The sequence below is a fragment of the Pavona decussata genome, unplaced genomic scaffold (assembly GCF_977016875.1).
Source record: "Pavona decussata unplaced genomic scaffold, jaPavDecu1.1 SCAFFOLD_19, whole genome shotgun sequence".
Taxonomy (NCBI): Eukaryota; Metazoa; Cnidaria; class Anthozoa; order Scleractinia; family Agariciidae; genus Pavona; species Pavona decussata.
The window spans coordinates 2,387,031-2,408,443 of record NW_028145442.1 but is presented as its reverse complement, the minus strand read 5'-3'; the positions used below and the strand labels follow the sequence as shown (position 1 = coordinate 2,408,443).

Sequence of the window (21,413 nt, the reverse complement as noted above, 5' to 3'; positions counted from 1 at the left end):
TGAAAAAAGAAAGAAGGAGAGAAAAAAAAAAACCCCACAGAATATGCCCCTCCGGGAGGCGATTCCGGTAGGTACATATTTAATACAAGCTGGAGGTTTGCCACAACACCAACCCAGCAACACTGAACAAAGATTGAAAAAAAAAAAAAAATAGACAACGCGAACAACTGCTGCTCATGCATTAATCAAAAAATCGAAAAACAAAATCACTTCTCGGACATAATACAAAATGTATAATTTCATTCGATTGCTAAATTCACGAATTACTTTACACAGTCCTACGATTACGCGTGTTTTGTTTTTAAAAATTCATGAACGTAAAAGACATTGACTAATATACATATTAAAAAAATATATAATGAAAAATAAAAAAAGAAGCCGAAGGTATCTTCAAGTTCAGTAACTCCAGCAAAAAAGGTATGTGCTAACACCGTTGGGTGTATTATTGGGTGTACCAAGTGTAGGAGACTAGGGGGTTGGGTGTACCAAGTGTGAGAGACTAGGGGGCTGGGTGTACCAAGTGTAGGAGACTAGGGGGTTGGGTGTACCAAGTGTGAGAGACTAGGGGGCTGGGTGTACCAAGTGTAGGAGACTAGGGGGTTGGGTGTACCAAGTGTGAGAGACTAGGGGGTTGGGTGTACCAAGTGTGAGAGACTAGGGGGTTGGGTGTACCAAGTGTGAGAGACTAGGGGGCTGGGTGTACCAAGCGTGAAAATCGATGACATACTCGTTTTGTTTATCGATTTACCTTGATTTTTACCGATTTCATCGATTTATATCGGAAGATTCTTTGTGCCAATGACAACATCTCATCATTGGAATTTTTTGCAAAAATGACAATTGACTTCACGCAATATAGAACGTTTTTTGACGAATGAGTTTAAAATATCACAAGTGTTCACTCTGACTGATAGCAGCCATGTTTGCACAGTCCTGATTTTTCCCGGTTTCTGTAGTTTTGAAACCATGCGGCAACCTCAGTTATGTACAACGAAAAGGGTATCAAAGCAAATCAAGCAAACGCGGACAAACCTCTTTTTCTTCAACGTGACTTACGTTATAAATCGATAAAATCATGAAAAAATCGATAATATCGATTTGACACAGCAAATTTATCGATTTTCAAGGATTTCCGTTATCAATCGGTAAAAATCACTTGACCGCCGGGTTGTCAAGCATGAACTGGCTCGATCCTCGATGGGATGTACTGTAAGTCCGATCACAGGATTATCCTTATTATTTCAGAATTTAGTTATAAGCAGCAGAACTTCACGGCTAGATATTTTTGTGATTTACATGTTTTGCAAATTTAAGAAAACGTTTTTGGAATAACTTTATTCAATTATTGCTTTTTTTTTTTTCCTGACATTTCCTGAAAACATTTTCGACTATTTCGAATTATTTCCTTTAATCTGTTTTTTGTTATCGCTTAAGAAGATATTGAAAAAAAAAGAAAATAGTAGCACAAAATCGTCTGTTTGTGAAGAAAAGAAAAGAAAAAAAATCATTCACAGGGGGCACCCGGGTTTGAACCAGGGACCTCTCGATCTGCAGTCGAATGCTCTACCACTGAGCTATACCCCCATTGCCGGTTCAAAAGCGTACAAGTTTATGTAATTATACTGCATAGCCACCTCTCCAGGTAATACAAAAGGTTTTGGTATTTTTTAACGCTATTAAGTTCGGTTTATGTTCACCGACGTTTCGGCAGTGCAGCTTTCTTCAGGATGGCGTGTTGAAAGTGGACTTCGTTATTTGCCGTCTTATAAAATAATACAAACTGTGAGCACGTGTTAAGATGTTGGTCCCAGTCTCTTGAGCGAAACGGGCAAAAACAGCTGATCTCGCTGATCACGTGAAATAGATCAGGATGGGCGGTGGGGTATTAACATTGTATTGCTGGATATCTGAAGAGTCGTTCGGAGACAGTCATCACCAGAATGGAGAAATTCAGTCAAATTGAGTCAAAGTGAACCTTGCTGCATTCTGAGGATAAGGTTGCCTTACCCATCAGGCAGCACGCCGGCCCGGAAAATACCATGAAGCCGGTGAGTGGAAATTAAGCAAAGCTTATTTTTCTTGCGAAAGTTCTACAGCTGTACTGTTTCCTGCTAATCAAGAGCACTTAAATAGACCCATTTCAGATGTGACGTAATGTCACGTGACTTTGCGAGCTTTCGCGTTTGCTTACAAAATGGCGGTGAAAGAGACGAAAAAACGAGGGCTCTTACCTGGCTATTTCGAAGGCATACAGCTAAAGGAAACGAAAGACCGATACTTAGCGAAATTAGTAGATATAGATGGACAAGATCCCTATGAAATTCCGCGCAACGAATGGATAGATGATGTGGATTCTTGGCCAGATGTAACGTACATCCACGTCGGAATGTATCTGTTATTTTCGTCGAGTCCATACACTCAAGATCAACTAATGAACTACAAGAGTTTAGATTGCTACCAAAATTTTGCGAATGGATGGGTTCGGGAAGTATTTAGCAAGAGCTTTGGCGAAAATCGCCTCGTAATCGCAAAGGTAAGGTTGAGGAAGCGATTGCAGTTTTACTTGTTCGGCTTGTTCAAGTCTGTGGCTCGCATCTCAAATGTTCTTATTTATCGTCGGATTGATCGCTGATCGCAGAGGCAAATCTATCCGAATTCAACGGACTGATTAGAATTCCAGACCTCCTAAAGGGGCATATTTGTAAAAATAAACAAAGCTTAAGGTTTTTAAAGTTGGAAATGCATACACTACAATGCATTTGTTGTAATTTTCATCTTCTGATCAAATTTTGCTCTCCTGGTTGACATTAAAATTAGTCTAAACTATTAACTCTCAATCCAGATATAGGTACCAACAAGAATTTTATTACATTTTTAATACTTGTAAAAAAGAAAACTTTTACAGTCATGAATTTTTTAACTTAGTTTTCAAGCACAATTTGACAAACTATTTAATTGTACTTTTTTACAATAATAGTTTATTACTATTGTTAAGATTTCTCAGAATTAAAACTGTCTATTCAAATGGCACAACTGAGTCACACAGATTAACAAGTGCGCAACAGCTCGTCACAATCTTATCTAGGGTAGTTAAATCCCCATTTCTAACAGTTACAAAGTCAATAGGTTGAGTTGCACTTAGAATACTGTACTTTTTTCTGATATTCCCAATAACCCTCTCCACATGAATCCTAACATTAGCAATTCTGCGAGTTTGCTCCACTTCGATACCACTTAGCTGTTTTTTGCCCTTGGTGAATGCAGGGATCTTGATAGTTGAGCAGAATAGTCCCACTGATTCTTGAATGTCAAAGGCCCCTGTCTGCCAGAATGACATCTCCTGGGGTAAGGTTATCAAGAAGCCCACTATTCTCTGTGAGGTGCTTGTCACTGACTCTACCACCCCACCCTTCAGAAATGAAACTTACAGTACCTTGGGGGGTGATTCCTATAAGATACTTGACAGTATTGTGATGTTTATATGAAGAAAATGTTTGGGCAAAGGGCGGTCCAGGAAAATTTCAAAACAGTCAATAATAACAACACAGTTTGGACAATGTTTACGAAAGTCCATTGGAAGGGTTTTGCGAAGAGCATCCCTATCAGGCCAGATGATCAAAGGTTTTAGCCTGATATAAAGAGCATCAGCCACCTGAAGAAATGTACGGGATACAGTTGCCTCACTGATACCCCCAAACCTGTACCCTAAGTCCCTCCCTGACAAATTCAACCTCATGCGAATTAAAGCCAGCAAGAATTTCTTAAAAGGACTTAAAATCCCTTTGGATGATTTGAATTCCAGAGTTGAATTATTTACAAAATTAAATATACACAGCAACAGTGACCAATTTGGAAGGCCAGTGTAAAACAAAACCTTGTCATTGTCCTTTCTAAATGAATCTCCATTCAGTGAGTTTAACTTTAACTGTTCCTTGAGGAATGAATTTTCCTTCTCCAATCCAGCTATGTACTCATTTGTAACTTCCGTTTGGCAGTCTTTTCTCCTGGATTCCTCAACATCAGATGGGCATGAAGCATTTAAATGCGATTTCTCCTCAGTGGACTGATTGAACAGTTCCAGTAGGGCACTAGCACAGTCACTCCTTCTACGCTTTTCAACCCTTTCCTTCGATCGTTCATGTCTTTTCTGGCTTGATGCTGACACTCCATGGTAATTATACCCAAGCTTCTGACTAGGTGCCCAATCTGGGCTGGTTGTTTCGTAAATCGAAGAAGGTTTACCTACGAAAATGAGACAACGAAAAACTTCTGTCAGGACAAAACCGGAACGAAGCCAAACGTGTATGAAGGGAACACGTGCACGTGTTCAGTATCAATAACTTGTACCTACGTTTTACGAAAGCAACAAGAAAGCGATCATTATACTTCGAGACCGTAATACTAAAGCATGCAGTGCGCTACTTACCTGATATGAAATGGTCACCACAAACTCTTACAAAGTCGCCAGGATCAGCGGCAAGATCTTCCCTTCGAATCCTCGCGAGTCAAGTCGCTTGACGTTCGACGCTCAAAGCTTGTTTTTTTACATTCGATCTTTGCACGATCGCGGGAAGACGGTGATAGCCTTTGCTCTTTTCTCTGTTCGCACGATTGGAGCAGCCAAAAACCGCACAGAAGTTCACCATAACGCAAATAAATCAACAACATTTTCCACTCACTTTTCAGACACACGTGCGATTTGTTTACAAAGCTTGACCTCCAGTTCGCAAAGGCACGTGACGTGACGTCACATCTGAAATGGGTCTATAGCTCATTCAGGTCTACCGAGTCGTGCCTCTTTAAGGTTGAATATTAATACTGTTAATATGAGTCTAGACATGCCAACCCCTCATTAGTTTCACAGTTGGGTTCAGGCACAGGTACAGGGTCTATTTTTCAGCGATGGAGCAAGTCAAAGCATGTAAGTCATAAGACTATAGCAATCCAATAAAATTCCGCTACGTAGAGTAAAATCACTAGAGGCTGGTTCTCACTAGCGCATAAGCACAAGTATAAGTATAACATAAGCCTAAGCAAGGGAGAACACCAGCGACATAAGCATAAGCATAAGCATAAGCATAAGAAAAACGAAAATGTTTGTTTTTCTTGTGTTGGCTTGTGCTTTATATGCTTATGCTTATGTCGCAGTTTCCACAAGTGAGAACGGGGCCGACACATAAGCATAAGCTCAAGCCCTTCAACCAATCACAGGTCACTTTGACCCAGACTTCGGCGGAAAGACTATCACAAGCAAAATGGCGGACGCTATGACATCATTATCATCAGCCATCTTGTTTTTAAACATCGAGGAGACCTGGTATTGAGGATTGTGTCAAAAAATGTATTCTGCGCATGCGTATGTTCTTATGCTTATGTTGCTGGTGTTCTCACTTGCGTATGCTTATGCTTGTGCTTATGCTTATGCACTAGTGAGAACCGGCCTTAAGTATTGCTTCATACAAAGCATGTAATCTTAAATACTAGAATTAGCTGATGCCATTATCATTCACTGAGGCATCAGAGCATTTGCAGTGTAAGAACTGGCTTTTTCAAGTTTCATCATTTTTAGCTTTCCCACCCACCCACTTCCATGGCAGTTATGATTTTGTTGCAATTTGTATGTTTTTACCATTTCGTTTCTGTTTTATGTACTGTATTTGAAATATTATTGTACAGGTTTTTGATGGGCCTCTAGTTATCATGATTTATTTCTAGATTGGAATAAGAATAAGTAATTTTCTGACTGTTTATGTTTGTGTAGGATTTCAATAAACTGCCTGATCCCTGTCAAAAATATGTGGCTCGAGTGAGTTTCAGTTTTTAGGTTCGCTATTTTATTAAATCTATGATGGGAGATCGACTGTTTCTCTGGTCTCTACACCATGGGTATCGATATAAACGTCAGTAATGTCATTGTTTTCCTTATAATTGATATTTTGTTTCTGTTTTATGACAGCCGCAACTTTAACAATAACATTTTATTTGTATACACTCAACATTCTAGACAGCAACTTGGTGAATAGTGATAGAGATATTTTTAACTTCAGTCAATCTTGTACCCAGAGTCCTCAGACTATTTGTCCAGTGGTTGGTCACCAGGAGAGACTCTGGAAAAAATTTTTGATTGGCTGCCCCGTAACGGCTTGCACAGTTTTACCACAGAAATCCTGTGGTAATAAAATTCCAGTACCCCAGAGTCTCTCCTGGCGACTAATCGCTGGCCAAAGAGGCTGAGGTCTCTAGATACAAGATTGATCTTCAGTCAGTGACACAGGCATACTGCAAAAGAACATCTGAGTTTAGACTTTCAAAAAAGTCCTTCGTCTGATTTATATACCTCTCGCGACTTCGTCGCTCGCGCGCGGTCTAAAAAGCTCATAAAAAAGCTTGTTCTACTTGCCAAACTCGCGGGGTTGAAAAAGCTCACTCTGCTCGCCAAACTCGCAAGGTCGACTTGTAGCAAGTCTAATCTGAGTTCAACAGGAGTCACTTGTACAGTTCGGATGCCCTACCGCTGAGATATAGGATCAAATTTATTACGAGACTCATGAGAGCTTTTATGAGTGGCAAATGTGAAAAAAATGTGATGTTGTGTTTTAAGATTGGTGAATAAATGGCTTAGCTCCTTGAGTCTTATAAAGCTCAGTGAGTAAGGGATTGTGGGATTGTTTGGGTAGATGGACAGACATAACGCATACGAATAAGCGCTCATTTTGGCATTTTCTTGGGTTAGTGTAGCTCTTGTTAAGTAGTTTTAACCTAAAAGAGTATTTTCTTGGCTAGCTCCTTGAGTCTTATATAGCTCAGTGAGTAAGGGATTGTGGGATTGTTTGAGTAGATGGACAGACATCACGCAGACGAATAGGAGCTCTTTTTGGCATTTTCTCAGGGTAGCGTAGCTCTTGTTAAATAGTTTAAGCTTAAAAGAGTATTTTCCAATACAACTGACTCCCAAGAAAATATGCACTTTTTCATTGGTGCAACTTCTATCCATCTACCCAAATAATCCCATATGCACAATATAAGTTTTCTATTTATTGCGTTCGACGAAGGAGAACGCAAGCCTAATTTCGTTTTTGCGTCCTGTGTCTTGAGTTGGTGTGCCTGTGTACGGCTATGCAGAACTTTTCGAGATTGCTGTAAGGACACCCAAATAGCCCCCCCGCTTGAGTTTTGCAGGGGCATGTGTCGGCCGGGAAACTGGTGCGAGCTTATGACGACTCTGACCTCGTTTTCGCGCTAGAGCCATCTTTTAATGTTGCTAGCGGGTCGAGTTTCACATTTTGCGTGCTTGACCTTTTCTTGGCGTTTGGTGTGCTTGCTTGTCGAATTCTGGACTGTGCTTCCTTGTTGTGTGGAGTGTTATCAGATAAGTTGTGTTGTTTACGCTTGAAGTTAGAGTTACTGGCATTTGCAATCTTGCGAAATTATTGCGAAAGCTTATCGATGTTCAGTTCCTTCGTTTCAACTGCAATGTTCATCAATATTCACTGGACGTGACTGGATGGAAATATCTCTGCAGAATCTTTTCCCTTTCTTCCAGAAATCTTTTTTGTGAAAGATTGCATTGAAGAACTAACACGTTTTGTGGCCGCGGTAAAATAATTTTCCGTGGGAAATAAATTCATCGAACAGCGCATCGGACAGCGCTGCACGCCCGTTGTACATTTCGTCGTGTCAGAAATAGATTTCAACCGCAAACTAGCCTGTGGAACTACGAAAAGACCCGGGCGAAAAGACTATTGTCATCAAAATCGTTGCTATGTTCAGAAACCTTTTACAATACGAGTAAAGACGGACTTTTCACCAGCAGATAATTCGCTATCCAGCGGAGAACATTTTATCCACTGGATAGAGTTATCCGCTCTCTGGATAACCTTGGCCCTGAGATGTCTTTCAAAACTGAATGCAAATTAGCTCGCTTCAGTTTGACATTTTTACGGCTTTATAGTCGCGTAAGTTTCGCGGCATTTTGGTAAAATACCTTTTGAGTAGAAGACCAAAATAGTACGCTGGCCTGTAAGTTTCGTTTTTCTCAAAGATTGAAAGCGTCTTACCGAAAATGATGTGCATTATTTTAAAGTTCGACCGGCGGTGTCACGCAACAGACGGACCGAAAATACTTTCTATTATTTTTAAGTTCAACAACGTAGCCGCTGAAATTTAAAATTCAGCTTCGTTTATTGCAAATATTTCACCTTGGTAGTTACACAATACGTACAGATATAAAAGGACGAAAGGGCTACCTAAAAAAAAGTCACGCAGCAGGCCGTACAATCGGACAACTTAAGGCTGTCGAACGCACTCTATAATCGTTGATTACTACTAGTTATTATTATTTATTGTAATCCCTCACTCTCACCAGTCTCCACATTGTTTCTGGAGAGGGGAATACCTTGGACACCCTAAGCAAACAGGCTCATATTAGGCGGAAGCCTTGGCTTGCAATGATCCAGGGCCCAATATTTTGAAAGTTGATTAATGCTAATCCATAATGAAAAGTTAACCCAGGGTTTCATCTCCTCTGATCATTAAAAATGTTTGTAAAGGCTAATTTTAAGTTATCAGTAAAGAAAAGTCCATGTCAAAACTGAGGAACAAAAATCTTTTTGTAGAGTCTTTATTGATTAGTGAAATTTGAACTCGGTGGACCCAGAATTGTGCAGTTCCAGAAAAAATCCATACCCACCCCATGGAAGGTCATTGGAAATTCCTAGGGGGAGGGGGTCTTAAAAGTCAAAATTTTAGAAGCAAAATATGAAGCTAAACTGGAATTTCCTCAAAAAACCTTCCATGGGGGGAGACGAGTACTGCGGATATTTTCTGGAAGTGCACATTAGGATAATTGGGCTTTGAACAACTCGGCCCTGGGTAGCAGGCGTTCGTGCTATTAATAATTAATATGTTATTGTTTTAGAATCAACATCATAGTCACATTCTTGTCATTGGAAGTGGAGTTATTGGTCTTACCACGGCTTATTTACTGCTTGAAAAAGGGTCAGTACCATGTAATGACAGGCATATTTTTCATTACTTCGCACACTGGGGAAATAAGCGCCAGACATTGATTTGAAAATATGTGAAAATATTCCCCTGTGAAGGGATTGAGTGACAATTACTGGCCATCATTAGGAATTATATATCCTTGTGATACATGTCAGTTTGATGTAATAACATGGTATATTTTTCATTAAACTTCACACACTAGGGAAACAAGCACCAGACATTAATTCGAACAATATTTTGCCAAAATATTCCCCTGTGAGGAGATTGAACAACAATTACTGGCCATCATTTAATAGGGGGGTTATCCTTGTGATAAAAATTTACTCATTTCAGAAAGAAGTAAATCCAATCCATTCCCATAATGTTTGATCTCTTCAGCGAAATCACATACAGCCAGTAGACCGTTTTATGTGCCAGTCACGGTGAACGCGATTTGCAGCAAAAATCACTTGTTCTCTAATCACTCTGCAGTGAAACGAGAACAAATCATTTTCACTCTAGAAACCATGAAACGCAGACAAGAATCAGGAATAGGTGGCTCGTTTATTGATAGCTAGAACACAGGCAAAATACATGAATAAACATACTACAAACTACAGCTAACGAAGACGTAAGCTAACAATAATGTCAATAATGTACAATCTGGTAATAACCTTTCTGAAAGATTAAATATAATAACAAAAAAGATAACAAATACAAGAAAATTTACAGAACGGTAGCGAGAGATGCCGTCAAGTGACCTTGAATCTGCAAAGAACACCTTATATACCTGATAACAAATAATCACTCACACTGTCAAAAATAACTCATGCGACAAAAATACCAACACATCCGTATGCAAAGCACGAAGCAACGTGCATTCCTTAACATGAGAAAATACAAAAGCAAATTATGCTGCCACTTAATATTAATAGGCACATTAGCATGAATAGTGCTATAATTCAATTGGTTGCATGCTCAAATCCCATCTGGGGTAAAATATTTTGTTTGTACTAGCTTCCTTTGCAACTCTGGACAGGCAGGAATAGTTATTGAATATTATGTAGCCAAGGAAAGTTTCCAGTTTTTAATGATCCTAGGTTAAAGAAACTTGGCGGAGTTGTAAAATTATGCTGTCCCAAATTATTTACATTTAACTGTAACAAATGGAGCTTTTGCTTATGGCTTAATTAATCTGTGTCACAGTTTAGTCACATTGTTTAGTTTTTTTTTTCTTTTTTCATGTCTTTACAGCTATGGGGTTAGTGTCATTTCAAAAGAATTTCCTTCAACCCGGCGCTTGCCTCGGATTGCATCAGAAGCTTCTGGGTCCATTTGGGTACCACCGGAAATGATGACAAGACATCCAGCTGCTGAGCAAGGGGATGTAGCAAAACTGCTGAAGGTTTTATGCTGTATATCATACTGTCTTGATCTTTTCTGAATTGGATATAGCTGGATAAGTAGAAGGGTTTTATACAACTGTAGGACCAATGCCCTGGGAACCAATGGCTTCTACTGTGAAGGGGGGGGGGGGGGGGCGGGGTGGAAGTCCTATAATACACAATGCTTATTAATTTCAGGGTCAGGTTGAGCAGTTTAGGTTCTAGTTCATAACAATAATTGTTATGAACCAGAATCTAACCTTCATTGTTCAGCAAAACAAAAGGTTTCTTTTGTTTCTCATTCAACAAAAAATCTCTAAAAGATGCTGCAAGTAAAACTGAGTTATAATTTTTGCATAAGTTATTTCTCAAAAACCAAGAGCACACCAGTGAAAAACGAAATGCAGTGCAATGTTTGTTGACTAAAAAGAAGCCCACATGCAAAAATTGAGACAAATCCAGGGAAAAAAGAAAAAATGGCCGAAATTCGACATAAAAGGCGGTTTATGCATCCACCCCTTCAATTGGATCTCTAACCAAGCATTTTCCCATAATTAGGCTTCCAAACTGCACCAAGTGGTACATACTGTATTATGTTTTCTCTGAATGGTTTCTCTTCTTTTGTCTGATCTGCAGAGATGGTCCACTTATAGTGGGGAAAGGTACACTTCCCTTGCGAATGATTCCAGAAACACTGGGGTTTACTTGAGAGAGTTGGTGGTACTTTTAGAGGAGAATGTGAGTTCTGTTTTTATAATGCTGTAGGTTTTGTTTACTTGTTTTATTAACTGGCCGTTGTAAAAGCAGCATGCCAGTTTGTAAATCAGATTTTTTTCCCCTTTTTTACTGGAAAAAATTCGCCAAATTTTATGATAATTTAAGGATCTCATTTCCAAGCCTCCTTCTTTTGTTTTCTTATAAAGTTTATGAATTATTTATAAAACAAGTTTAAACAAAAGGTTCCGCTATAAAAGGGCAAGCCCCTCCTTCATTTCACACCTTTGTGGGCGTGATATGCAAATTAAGATGCTGTTCAGTTGTGGAAAGTTGTTGACTCAAGCGTCCTCTGAAAAATATGCCTCAGAATTTTATAATATCACCACAGCAATATAAGATATCCAGTTCTTATTTGTTTAACAAGGGTTATTCTGAAAACTAAGCCAATTTTATTGGTAAAAGCTGAAGAAAAAGACTCATGTTGTTTGTCAGTTGCCTATGCTCTGGTGGCTGATTGACAACTGAAGGTGAAAATAGCCTGGCCAGGCCTCTTTTATACTGGAACTTCCTGTTTAAGAAGATTGGTGAAGACTACCCAGGCCTGAAGGAATCTGTAAGAAATTTGCAGAGACTTTGATTAGGGTCATTGCAAAGTTATGCAATGCCCTTTACATACCTGTCAACCCCCGGAGTACAAAAATCTGGAGACGTCTAGAAATCTGTTCTATTTTTTCCGCGGTCCCAGCAGAACCGTGTCATCAACCCTACATTTAGGGCTTCAGTGGGGGGGTAGGTATTTCCCGGGAGATTTGGTGCTCTACCCGGGAGACCGGGAGATTTGATAAAAAACTTGGAGACTCCCGGGAAAACCGGGAGAGTTGGCAGGTATGCCTTTAAGATCCTTGGAAAATCCTTTAAGGAACCCTCTCAAGATCTTATAAGTTTCTTAATATGCAGATCTTTAAAGATTATTGAGGAACTTTTAAAGATAAAATCTCTTTGTTAATATATTTTAATTATTGAGACCTTTAATTTCCTGCCTTTTTGTTCATTTTTTGTAGCTAGACTCTGCTACTTTGCAGCAATACAAGAAGTTTAGGGGATTTAGACATTCATTGTCATTGATGCAGGAAAAGGGTTTGCTATTATAAAGTTTTCTTTGAATGTGTATTTTTTTTTTTTCATTAGTAAATTAAGGAGTAACAAATTGGGTGTCAATTAATTTCATAACATTGTTTCTTTGTTTATATTCTGTTTATAGGACTTAGTGCCCCAAGTGAGAAGTTAAAAGATGCCATTTCATTTGTTGGTCTTGTTATTGATTCACCTCAATTTGTTACATGGCTAATGAAGGAAGTAAGTATTAATAAAAACTAAGATTGATGTGACCTGCGTGTGAGCAGGGATATTTTGGTTATTTTTAAAAAATCAGTGACATACTCTGACTTACGAATAGGCTGATGGCAGTGATCCAGCAGTATTTAATGGCACTCAATACAAACTGACTTATAGGTGACAGGATTGACAAGATCATATACATTATACATTTTGTTAGATCTAAGTAATAGCTCTCGAGTTTGGGAGAGTATTCCAAGGCACGGATCCAGACTGGTTTCCACCGTGTTACAGAAAATAGTCAGATTGTTTATTTTTGAGTTTTAGAACAAAAGAAAGTTTCCAGGTTTAAGTATGGAAAATGCCTGTCTGAGCGACTTGAAAACCGGGAAATTGGACTTTCAGGAGTAAAACTTAACATTTTATTATGGAATCACTGAAGTCTCAGCCTTGGATTTTAGAGCAAGGGTCTGGGAAAGTCTTGGATTTACCATTCTATTCCCATTCTTGATTGTAGCATAGGGACAGCTTGTATCTTAATCAAGTTGTAAAATTTTTTGCTAATTTGTATTACTTTTATGTAGTTAACAATAATTTTATTCTTTGCTTTTTGCCTTCAGTGCATAAGGAAAGGAGCGCAGATCATCCAGGGCGCCATCCGAGGGTTACTGCCAGAACAGGCTGAAGCTCTTAAGGTAGCCTATGGTGTTCAATACGTTGTGAACTGCTCAGGTTTAGGCTCCATTGAATTGGCAGGAGACAAAGAGATGTTCCCTGTGAGAGGTATCGTCACTGTTTTTTTGAATTTTGATGATTTATTTTACCTACATTTCCATATCTAAGTTGAACAGTTTCATTTTCCTAGGAAATACGTTTCTTTGAAAACCTCTCTACCCCCCCCCCCCTTCCCCCTTCATTCTCAGATAATGGGGGTTATAACAATGTGAGTAAAGACATCACTTGTTCATGCCTACATTTTAGCTACTTGAACCACACTTATTATTCCAACTCATTCAACTTGTACAGTGTGGGTCAACTATATCCATGAACTAAACTGGCAGGAATGCTATTCAAGGTATTATAAGAGAGAGAATGCAAAAATTTGTCTTGTGTTCATGTCAGTTCCACAAACCTTGAATTTGTGCGCAGAGGGCACTAGCCGTATTATAAATGGAGTTTGTGTTTCTGGATAGACCTCTTGCACCAAGCCTTTTCATTTTTTATTATAGGTGGCCTCTTAAAGGCAAGAAATGATGGCAGCCTGTTCCCCAAGATAGACTTTTCTGTTGAAGGTTTGTGGACAAGCTTTGGAGAGGATGAAACTGGTCAGGAAGTAGTTGGTCATACATATATTTTTACTAGAGGTAAGGACGTGTCAAGATGGTAAGATTAAAAGACTGTGAGCATGCTCAAATTTTGGTCGTTTTTTCTTCTCAGATTGGCCACATTTTTTGCTAGCGGTCTATAATTGGTTTTCAATGGATTTTCGGATTCGTTGAAATGTGTTGTCAATGTTTCAAAATGTATTCCCAAAAAAATTAATGTTCTGCAACGATTTTGAAATGGTTTTCATATTTCGTTTCGTTGAAATGCATTGCCAATGTTCCAAAACGCGTTGACAATGTTTTCAAAATGTATTATCAACGTTTAAATATCCATTGAGACATAAAACTGGTTCAACGGTCGTTCCTGTTAAGGGTCGTTTTCGCAAATAGGGTCACATTTAAATAACAAAAATCTTCGGAAATATACAACGATGTTTCGAAGGCATCATCATGGCTTCATATTCAAGTTGGTTTGACTTGTTGTTTTTTTATTCTGTTGTACATGACATTTTTAAAGTAGAATAATAAGGTATTCTTGTCCAATAAAGCTGTCAAGGTTAAAGTGTATATGGAAGAATTCTTTTTTATTTCCTTGATCAAATCTTCATGTTGTTCTCTTATGAAAATCGAAAAAAAAATTCCTATCAATTTTTTCTTCTCTTCGTTTGACGTGTATTAAAGTGTCAGATTTCACTTCCGGTTGGGTACAAAACCACCGCAAGACGAGAGACTGGAGATAGTAGGGCTGTGACGTCAATACAGGAATGCTAGTCTTGCGATTTCTCTATTCTTCAGTTGTTTTTCGTGTGCAGAGGAAGCAAACTGTGTCGATGAAAATATGAATGGGATTGTTGAATACTCAGAATGAAACAACTGTGGAATAGAGAAACCACGAGACTAAGCGTTCCTGTATTGACATCACAGTATACACAAGTTTACTCAGTCTCCCGTCCTGCACGGTATTGTACCGAACTGGAAGTAAAATTTGATGCGTAAGTTTTTTCGATTTCCATATGAGAACAAAATTAACATTTGATCGAGCAAATAAAAAATATTCTGTCGTACACTTTAAATTAGCCGCCGTATAAGTACTATCGAATTATAAGTGGTGGCTTGAATTTGCTTTGGTTTGGATATAATAAAAAACTGCATGGTTTGATGAATCTTAAAAGGTGAAAGTTTCGAAGATTTTCGACCTAAAAACAAATATTCTAGCAGCAGCTAGTGACATGCATTCGAAGTTTTTTTTTTTTTTTCTAACAGCATGTCACTATACATAGGTGAAGATCACTTGCTTCTTGGATCATTTGTGCAGCCAAATCAATGGGACCACAATGTGACTCTGTCTTCTCCGTATGTACAATCCATGATTAAACAATGCAAAGAACTCTGCCCCCGCCTTCATGCGCTCAAGGACAGCGACTTACAAGTCACGGTAGGGATACGTCCTGGAAGGGAACAAGTTAGATTGGAACAAGATCCTGATGAACCATGCGTTTTCCACAATTATGGACATTATAGATGGGGAATGACGTTAAACTGGGGCACCGCAGCTGATATTGTAAAACTCATTGACAGTGAGGTGACCAAGATTTCCAGTCAAACTAACAAAGCCATGCTCTTGGCAAAACTGTGATCTATTTAACAATAATTTATTATTAGTTTCACAAGTGTGCATTGGATAAGAGATGATACCTTGAGTTGACTCATCCAACAAGTCCAAAGTGGAATAATTTGACAGCTCGGCTAGTCTATTACATTCCTAGGTTCGAACATATAACACCTGTTCTTTATCGGCTACATTGGCTGCCTGTGTCTTTTAGGATTGAATACAAAGTGCTAATTTTAACCTATAAGGCAATACATGGCTATGCTCCACTATATATTTCAGATTTAATTAGAACTAGGGAACGAACAAATTATAATTTAAGATCATCGTCACAGCTACTATTACAACCTTATAATGCTACAAAAACAAAAAAGACATTGGGAGACAGAGCATTTCAAGTTGCGTCTCCGGGACTGTGTAACGGTCTCCCAAATGACATTAGAAATGCTAAGACAATGGACGTTTTTAAGTCCCTAGTGAAAGCTCATCTTTTTAGGAAAGCGTATGCTTGTTATTTTTAGAATTTTACATTTTTGACCTTGTGTAATTTTTAGCTTATATATTAGATATGGATTGGATAGTTTTATTATATTAGTTTTATTATGTTATTATTATCTTAATGTAACTTGTAAGGCGCATTTGAATATATTCATATAGATATTTGCGCCGAATAAGTAATAAATTATTATTATTAATTTTAGTAATAATAACCAAAAAAATGTTGCTGGATCTTATCATTTCTTTTGCTTTTTTTTATGTTAAAATTGTAGTATGATTTTATGCTCTCTTAAATAATTTCGTTTATGGTTTGGCTTTAAGTTTTTGGTAAGCAAAATTCGCGCCCTCGCGCCACTTCGGCAACCTCTGAAACCACTGGCGCGGTTACGTGTATTTGCTTCGAGTTCTGATTGGTTCATTCATTGCACTGTGTACGTGTATTTTGATTGGTCAGAGTAACATACTTTGTTTTGATTTTACGACGCTCAAATGAAATCCCGCTCAAAATTACGCAGAAGGATTTCTTTTTCTTTTTTTAACAGAAGCTTACTTGATAGCCGAGAGGTTTTCACCACGTGGGTGAGGAATGTGGGTCAGTCATTTTTGCACAATAAGGCGATGAATTTTCATTCGATCTATCATTTCCTGTTAGGAAGAAAAGGGGGTATAAAAGATAGCTGTTTTTGAAATAAGAAAATAAGCCATTATTTTTAGAATACATACAGATTTATTTGTTCTTGTCTATTTCTGTCTGCGATTACGATGGAAGGTCGTGTCCTTGCTACAAGATTAACAAGGCAATTCTGATAATAGATTAAATGCAAAGTGTTTATGTTTATTAATAGCAATGTTTTTATAATATGTTGTGATTAAACGACAAAAGGTTGTGAAAACTTATTGTATCAGATAATCTCATGAGTTTAACGTGAGATTTGTCAAAAGAGCGGATTGAGAGAGTAGAAATTAAAATCAGTTTGTTCCGGTAAAGCAAAAGAAAAACAAATAAACCCCCAACACCCGGCTCCGTGTCTCATGATAAACACAAATGAATACAAACCCTAAAATAAACTGAAAAAACTTACTTTATAACAGCAGCAAGGAAAAGGAGATTAGGGAAAGGCTGGTAGGTAACTTTTGCACGCACCTCTTTCATCTTTTCCACAAGAAATTAATGTTTATTTTATATAAATTCTCAGGCTTTCATTTCATACACAGATTCACATTTCAACCATATCACGTGCAGTAAAAATGTTATTTTTGATAGAAGATAGAAGACGGTTATAGACCTTATTCCAAAATGGTTACCATTTTAATATTCTTTTGTTGGTATTCAAATTAGCTCAGTCTTCTTACCTCGTTCTTAAGTTTATAATTTAAAAGAATATCTTAACTTGAACGAGGGAAAAATGACTAATTTGAAAACAGACAAAAGAATATTAAAATGGAAGCCATTTTTGGAATTTTATAAGGCTGACTGATGTAACCAAAATCTAATCCTTGAAGGATTGAGGGGGATTCGACGCTGGGCATCTGTAAGGATCTGCGAAAAGAGAGCTTCGCCTTCATCAAAACTGGTCCATTATCACCGTCACGTCTCACGAGGTGCACGTGGCTCTGATGCTAGTCTCTCGCAGACGCTCTTTGGACTTGTCTTGTGGGGGAGGAATGCGTGACGAGCCCAAAGAACATCTGCAAAGGAGGCTACTCTGATGAAAGAGGTCCAAGAGCCTGAAAATCAATGTGTAAAGCAATCTCGTTTCCAGGGTTCTCTCTCTTCCTTCCTTTCTCGACCCTGGGAACGAGGTTGTGTGTGGCTTCATGACGTGACGAACATAGAGCGGTTTTTAATTGAGTGTCGAAAGTAATTGCGCGTTAGCTTTGGTTTTGCTTTATTACACTCTGTGATTGGTTGACAAGACTCGCGCCACTTTCTCAACCAATGAGATGTAAAACCAAAACCAATGTTGCCTCGCTCGCACGCGTTTTCCCGCGCTTGGCGCCGGTTACATGTATTTGCTTTGAGTTCTGATTGGTTCATTGCGCTGTTTGCCTCTGCTGTGATTGGCCAGAGTAATTACTTTGGTTTTGGTTTTACGACACTCGATTTAAAACCGCTCTAATAATTTTTTTTTTGTCACGCGCAACACTTTCTAACTTGAGCCTTGCAATTGCGGAGGCCTGTTGTGACTGCATCTCAAGTATTTGATTGGATTAATCTTGTAATTGTTCAAATTAAGAAAAAGAATAAACAAGCCAATTAATGCGTTAAGTTATCCCATTATTATTGAATTGTCTGGCTTTAATTAAACGAAAATATCAGATAACTACAAACAACTTAACCTCTAGATCAGAGATGCTGCGCTGTCTGGCATTTGTTCATACCGCGCGATAAAATATTTTGTGACAAATCATCATGTTTACATTTTGTAGAGATTTGTATTTTCCTCCTTGCTAGCCAACTTGGCTCCACACCAGCATTTTTGGCAGACTTTACGCCTTTTCCGCAATATTTTGCGCCCTTCCTGTTCCTGTGTCTTCCTAGACAAAGAGGAAGAATCAATAACAGTGGCAGATCAAACGAAAGGCCGGATCCCGACCTTATTCTCAAAGCACATAAGGCCTGAAGGGGAAAATCTTTTCAGTAAAATTTAGCTGAAACATCATTCCGGGCCCGCGAGCCTCCACCTTACAAGAAGTCTTAAATTCCCCAGCAAACTCAGGGCTCCCACGCTACATTTGCGCTGAGTTTGTTTGCTGTCATATCAGTACAAAACGCCCGCGGCCGCGCAGGTGTATTCAACCTCAAATCCCTCAAATCCCTCAGTCCTTTATAACGAAATTTCTTTCAGGGCCCATACGGGCAACAGCAATTAGTTTATGAACGGTCTGAATGTTGAGTTGAGAGCAGTTAACTGAGTAAATTGAATTCGACTTATTGTGACTAGTCACGACTTTGTCAATCCAAGAGTGTACATGCAATATTCAAAATCCTAAGTGAGTCACATTTTGCAAAATGTCGCGAAACAAACAGCGCCACAGGAAAGTACTGCTCAGTAGCTTTTATTTGAACGGCCACACTTTAGGATTTCATCTACAGACTCAAACATCAGGGCCACCATTGATTTCTACAGAAAAATCAACACAGTACCACGGTAACGTACTGCTCAGTAGCTTTCATTTGAATGGTCACACTTAGGATTTCATCCAAAGACTCGTTGGTTAGACCAGCTTGTACAGCATAACAAACAGCACCACAGGAAAGCACTGCCCAATGGCTGTCATTTAAAATGGCCGAACTTCACGGAATACTCGAAGGTCTGGCGAACTACACCGTGCAGCATATAGTCACGGTAAACAGCACAGGACAGGAAAGCACTGTTCAATAGACTCAAAAGTTAGAATCACACCACCGTGATTGTTCTGAAATTGAAGTGAACAGGTTAAAACTGCTGTAAAAGGCGGTTATTGACTTCCGTGAACTTCAAAGACTTCTCCAAACACACACACACACACGAAAAGTTGGCCGCCCTTTCAGTGTCAGGCAAACATCTTGGTCTTACTGCAGTTCCAATTTTAGTTAACTTATTTTCAAAAAAAAAAAAAAATTCCCACTAAAATCCCGACTATTTCAAACTTCGTTAGTTTTAAAAGCTGTCGGAAATACACGTATTTTTGTTTGAATTAAGTGGAACATTCGATCGGACGGTAACATATATAGAAGCAAAATGTTCCATCTTTAGGGGGAAATATTTATCGACCCTAGCTATTTATTTTTTCTTGTTATTAAACAGCCCCAAAATATAATCTTCATATTTGAGGTTCACCAGCTGAGGATGTTAGCGTCATTATCGGCCAAAGGCATGCAAAGTATTAAGGTAAAGTAAAGCTTAATTCCAAATCAGGCGAGCTACGCCCACAGCATTACATGCTGGAATAGTGTCTGGACTACGGAACATAAAGGTCTCGCGGATCATTCCGAAACGCCTATCGTACCGGTTGCTATGCATTCAAGAAATGCAGAAGCTTAGCTGGTTTAATTTTTGTTGTCTGCCGTACAGAATGCAAATTGCTTGTCAATTAAACGGGTTTCAAAATCGCTAGGACGGTGGCTTACGTGTGAAATGCCGGAATATGTAAGATAATAGGGGTAAGATATGCTTAATTCTCCAAAACTTTGTAGCTGATCCTCCACTTGTGGGGCTAAAGTTTGCCCACTGCGAAGATTTCTGCTCATGATTTACCGAAAAGCGTTATCCTACTGGAGATGGAGATGAAGGCTGCATGCTCAAAGGTAATCCTTTTGATCACTGTGATCAGCTTTTTCCGTTGTGGAGTCAAACCGAAATGAGTCAAGCCCGGCTGGTTGCAGCTTTTTCATGATCAGCCGTGGATGAAAGCTATAATGCCTTTGACCATCCCGATATTGATCACTACTTTCTTTTTTCGTGTTGATCGGTTTTCATATTTCTTGATAGACTTCAAATTTAAGACAAAAAAGCTAACTTTTAATTTACTTTGGAATTTTGGAATCGGAAACGCCTCCATCGTTTTATGCATTAACCTGAAACATTGCAAACTGTTTATTACTATTCAACCGAGATAAAGATTTGATCCGTTTTCTTTAAAACCACGATCTGGCATTAAAAGAGTTTACGTGTTTATGCTTTATGATTGAAAGCAAACATACAGGAACTCCTATACCCGAACAACAAATACTAACAAGAATCAGCTCATGCAGCAGGTTTGGCACATCTTGATAAAGTTTAGTTCACTTAAATAAAGTGGAAGTGCAACCGCAGTTGAAAATTACTTGGGATTACAAATTACTCCGGTTAACTTATCAGGATTCATACTGTTGCATGAGGGATAAGAGCAATGAATTTTGATTCGAAAACAATGGATCGGAATTCTGCCGAGCATGTATCGTGCACTCATCACTACAATGTTGTGTCACATTCCAGACATTTATCTCTTTAAGAAGTTGATCAGACAAGCTCACCAGATAGTCTTAAAAGTTTATAAAAACAGTACTTTTGTTGTTGTAAATCATCTCCCTCGCGTGCGGTCAGCCATTATTTACATCTGATTGCCTTTTAGCTTATCTCTGATGCTTGAGAGCTTTTGTCGCTTGAACTGACATGACTTTTCAGGAACGAATTTTATCAGTTTCAACATCCTGACCACGCACCACGTAGCGTCGATTTTCGTTCAATTTGTTCGATTTATGTAAATGAATGAATGAATGAATGAATGAATGAATGAATGAATGAATGAATGAATGAATGAATGAATGAATGAATGAATGAATGAATGAATGAATGAATGAATGAATGAATGAAGGAACGAACTAACGAACTTGAGGTGCATGGCCTTCACTGGTGACAGCCAAAACCATCTAATGATGGTGCTTAGCTATACACCGCCACCAAAACATTTCTAAATCGGGTGATCCAAAACATTCATTACATGGAACCCCGTCTCCACCGAAAAGGCGGATGAAGGGGAGGGGGGGAGGGGGAGGGAGGTTGGGTTTGGTGCAGAAACTCGCTCAGTGGGGCG

At 38.7% G+C, this 21,413-nt stretch overlaps 1 protein-coding gene, 1 long non-coding RNA gene, 1 other non-coding gene and 1 pseudogene across 3 annotated transcripts; 2 read left to right on the top strand and 2 right to left on the bottom strand.

The window, feature by feature from the left end:
• Positions 1–1,512: 1,512 nt before the first annotated feature.
• Positions 1,513–1,584, bottom strand: Trnac-gca (transfer RNA cysteine (anticodon GCA)). Its single transcript has one exon. It is a non-coding gene; the product is annotated as a tRNA-Cys (tRNA).
• Positions 1,585–1,869: 285 nt separating this feature from the next.
• LOC146487032 (uncharacterized) lies at positions 1,870–15,531 on the top strand. Its single transcript, XM_085091661.1, has 9 exons — positions 1,870–2,048; positions 8,918–8,997; positions 10,240–10,390; positions 11,007–11,108; positions 12,149–12,224; positions 12,349–12,443; positions 13,043–13,205; positions 13,652–13,786; positions 15,028–15,531. Exons 1-9 carry the CDS (start codon positions 2,040–2,042, stop codon positions 15,381–15,383), a joined length of 1,167 nt encoding a protein of 388 aa, XP_084947787.1. The 5' UTR covers positions 1,870–2,039; the 3' UTR covers positions 15,384–15,531.
• Positions 3,017–4,646, bottom strand: LOC146487033 (uncharacterized; annotated as a pseudogene).
• A 1,122-nt stretch (positions 15,532–16,653) lies between the features above and the next one.
• LOC146487031 (uncharacterized) lies at positions 16,654–16,875 on the top strand. Its single transcript, XR_014858415.1, has 2 exons — positions 16,654–16,779; positions 16,810–16,875. It is a non-coding gene; the product is annotated as an uncharacterized LOC146487031 (long non-coding RNA).
• Positions 16,876–21,413: the final 4,538 nt, after the last annotated feature.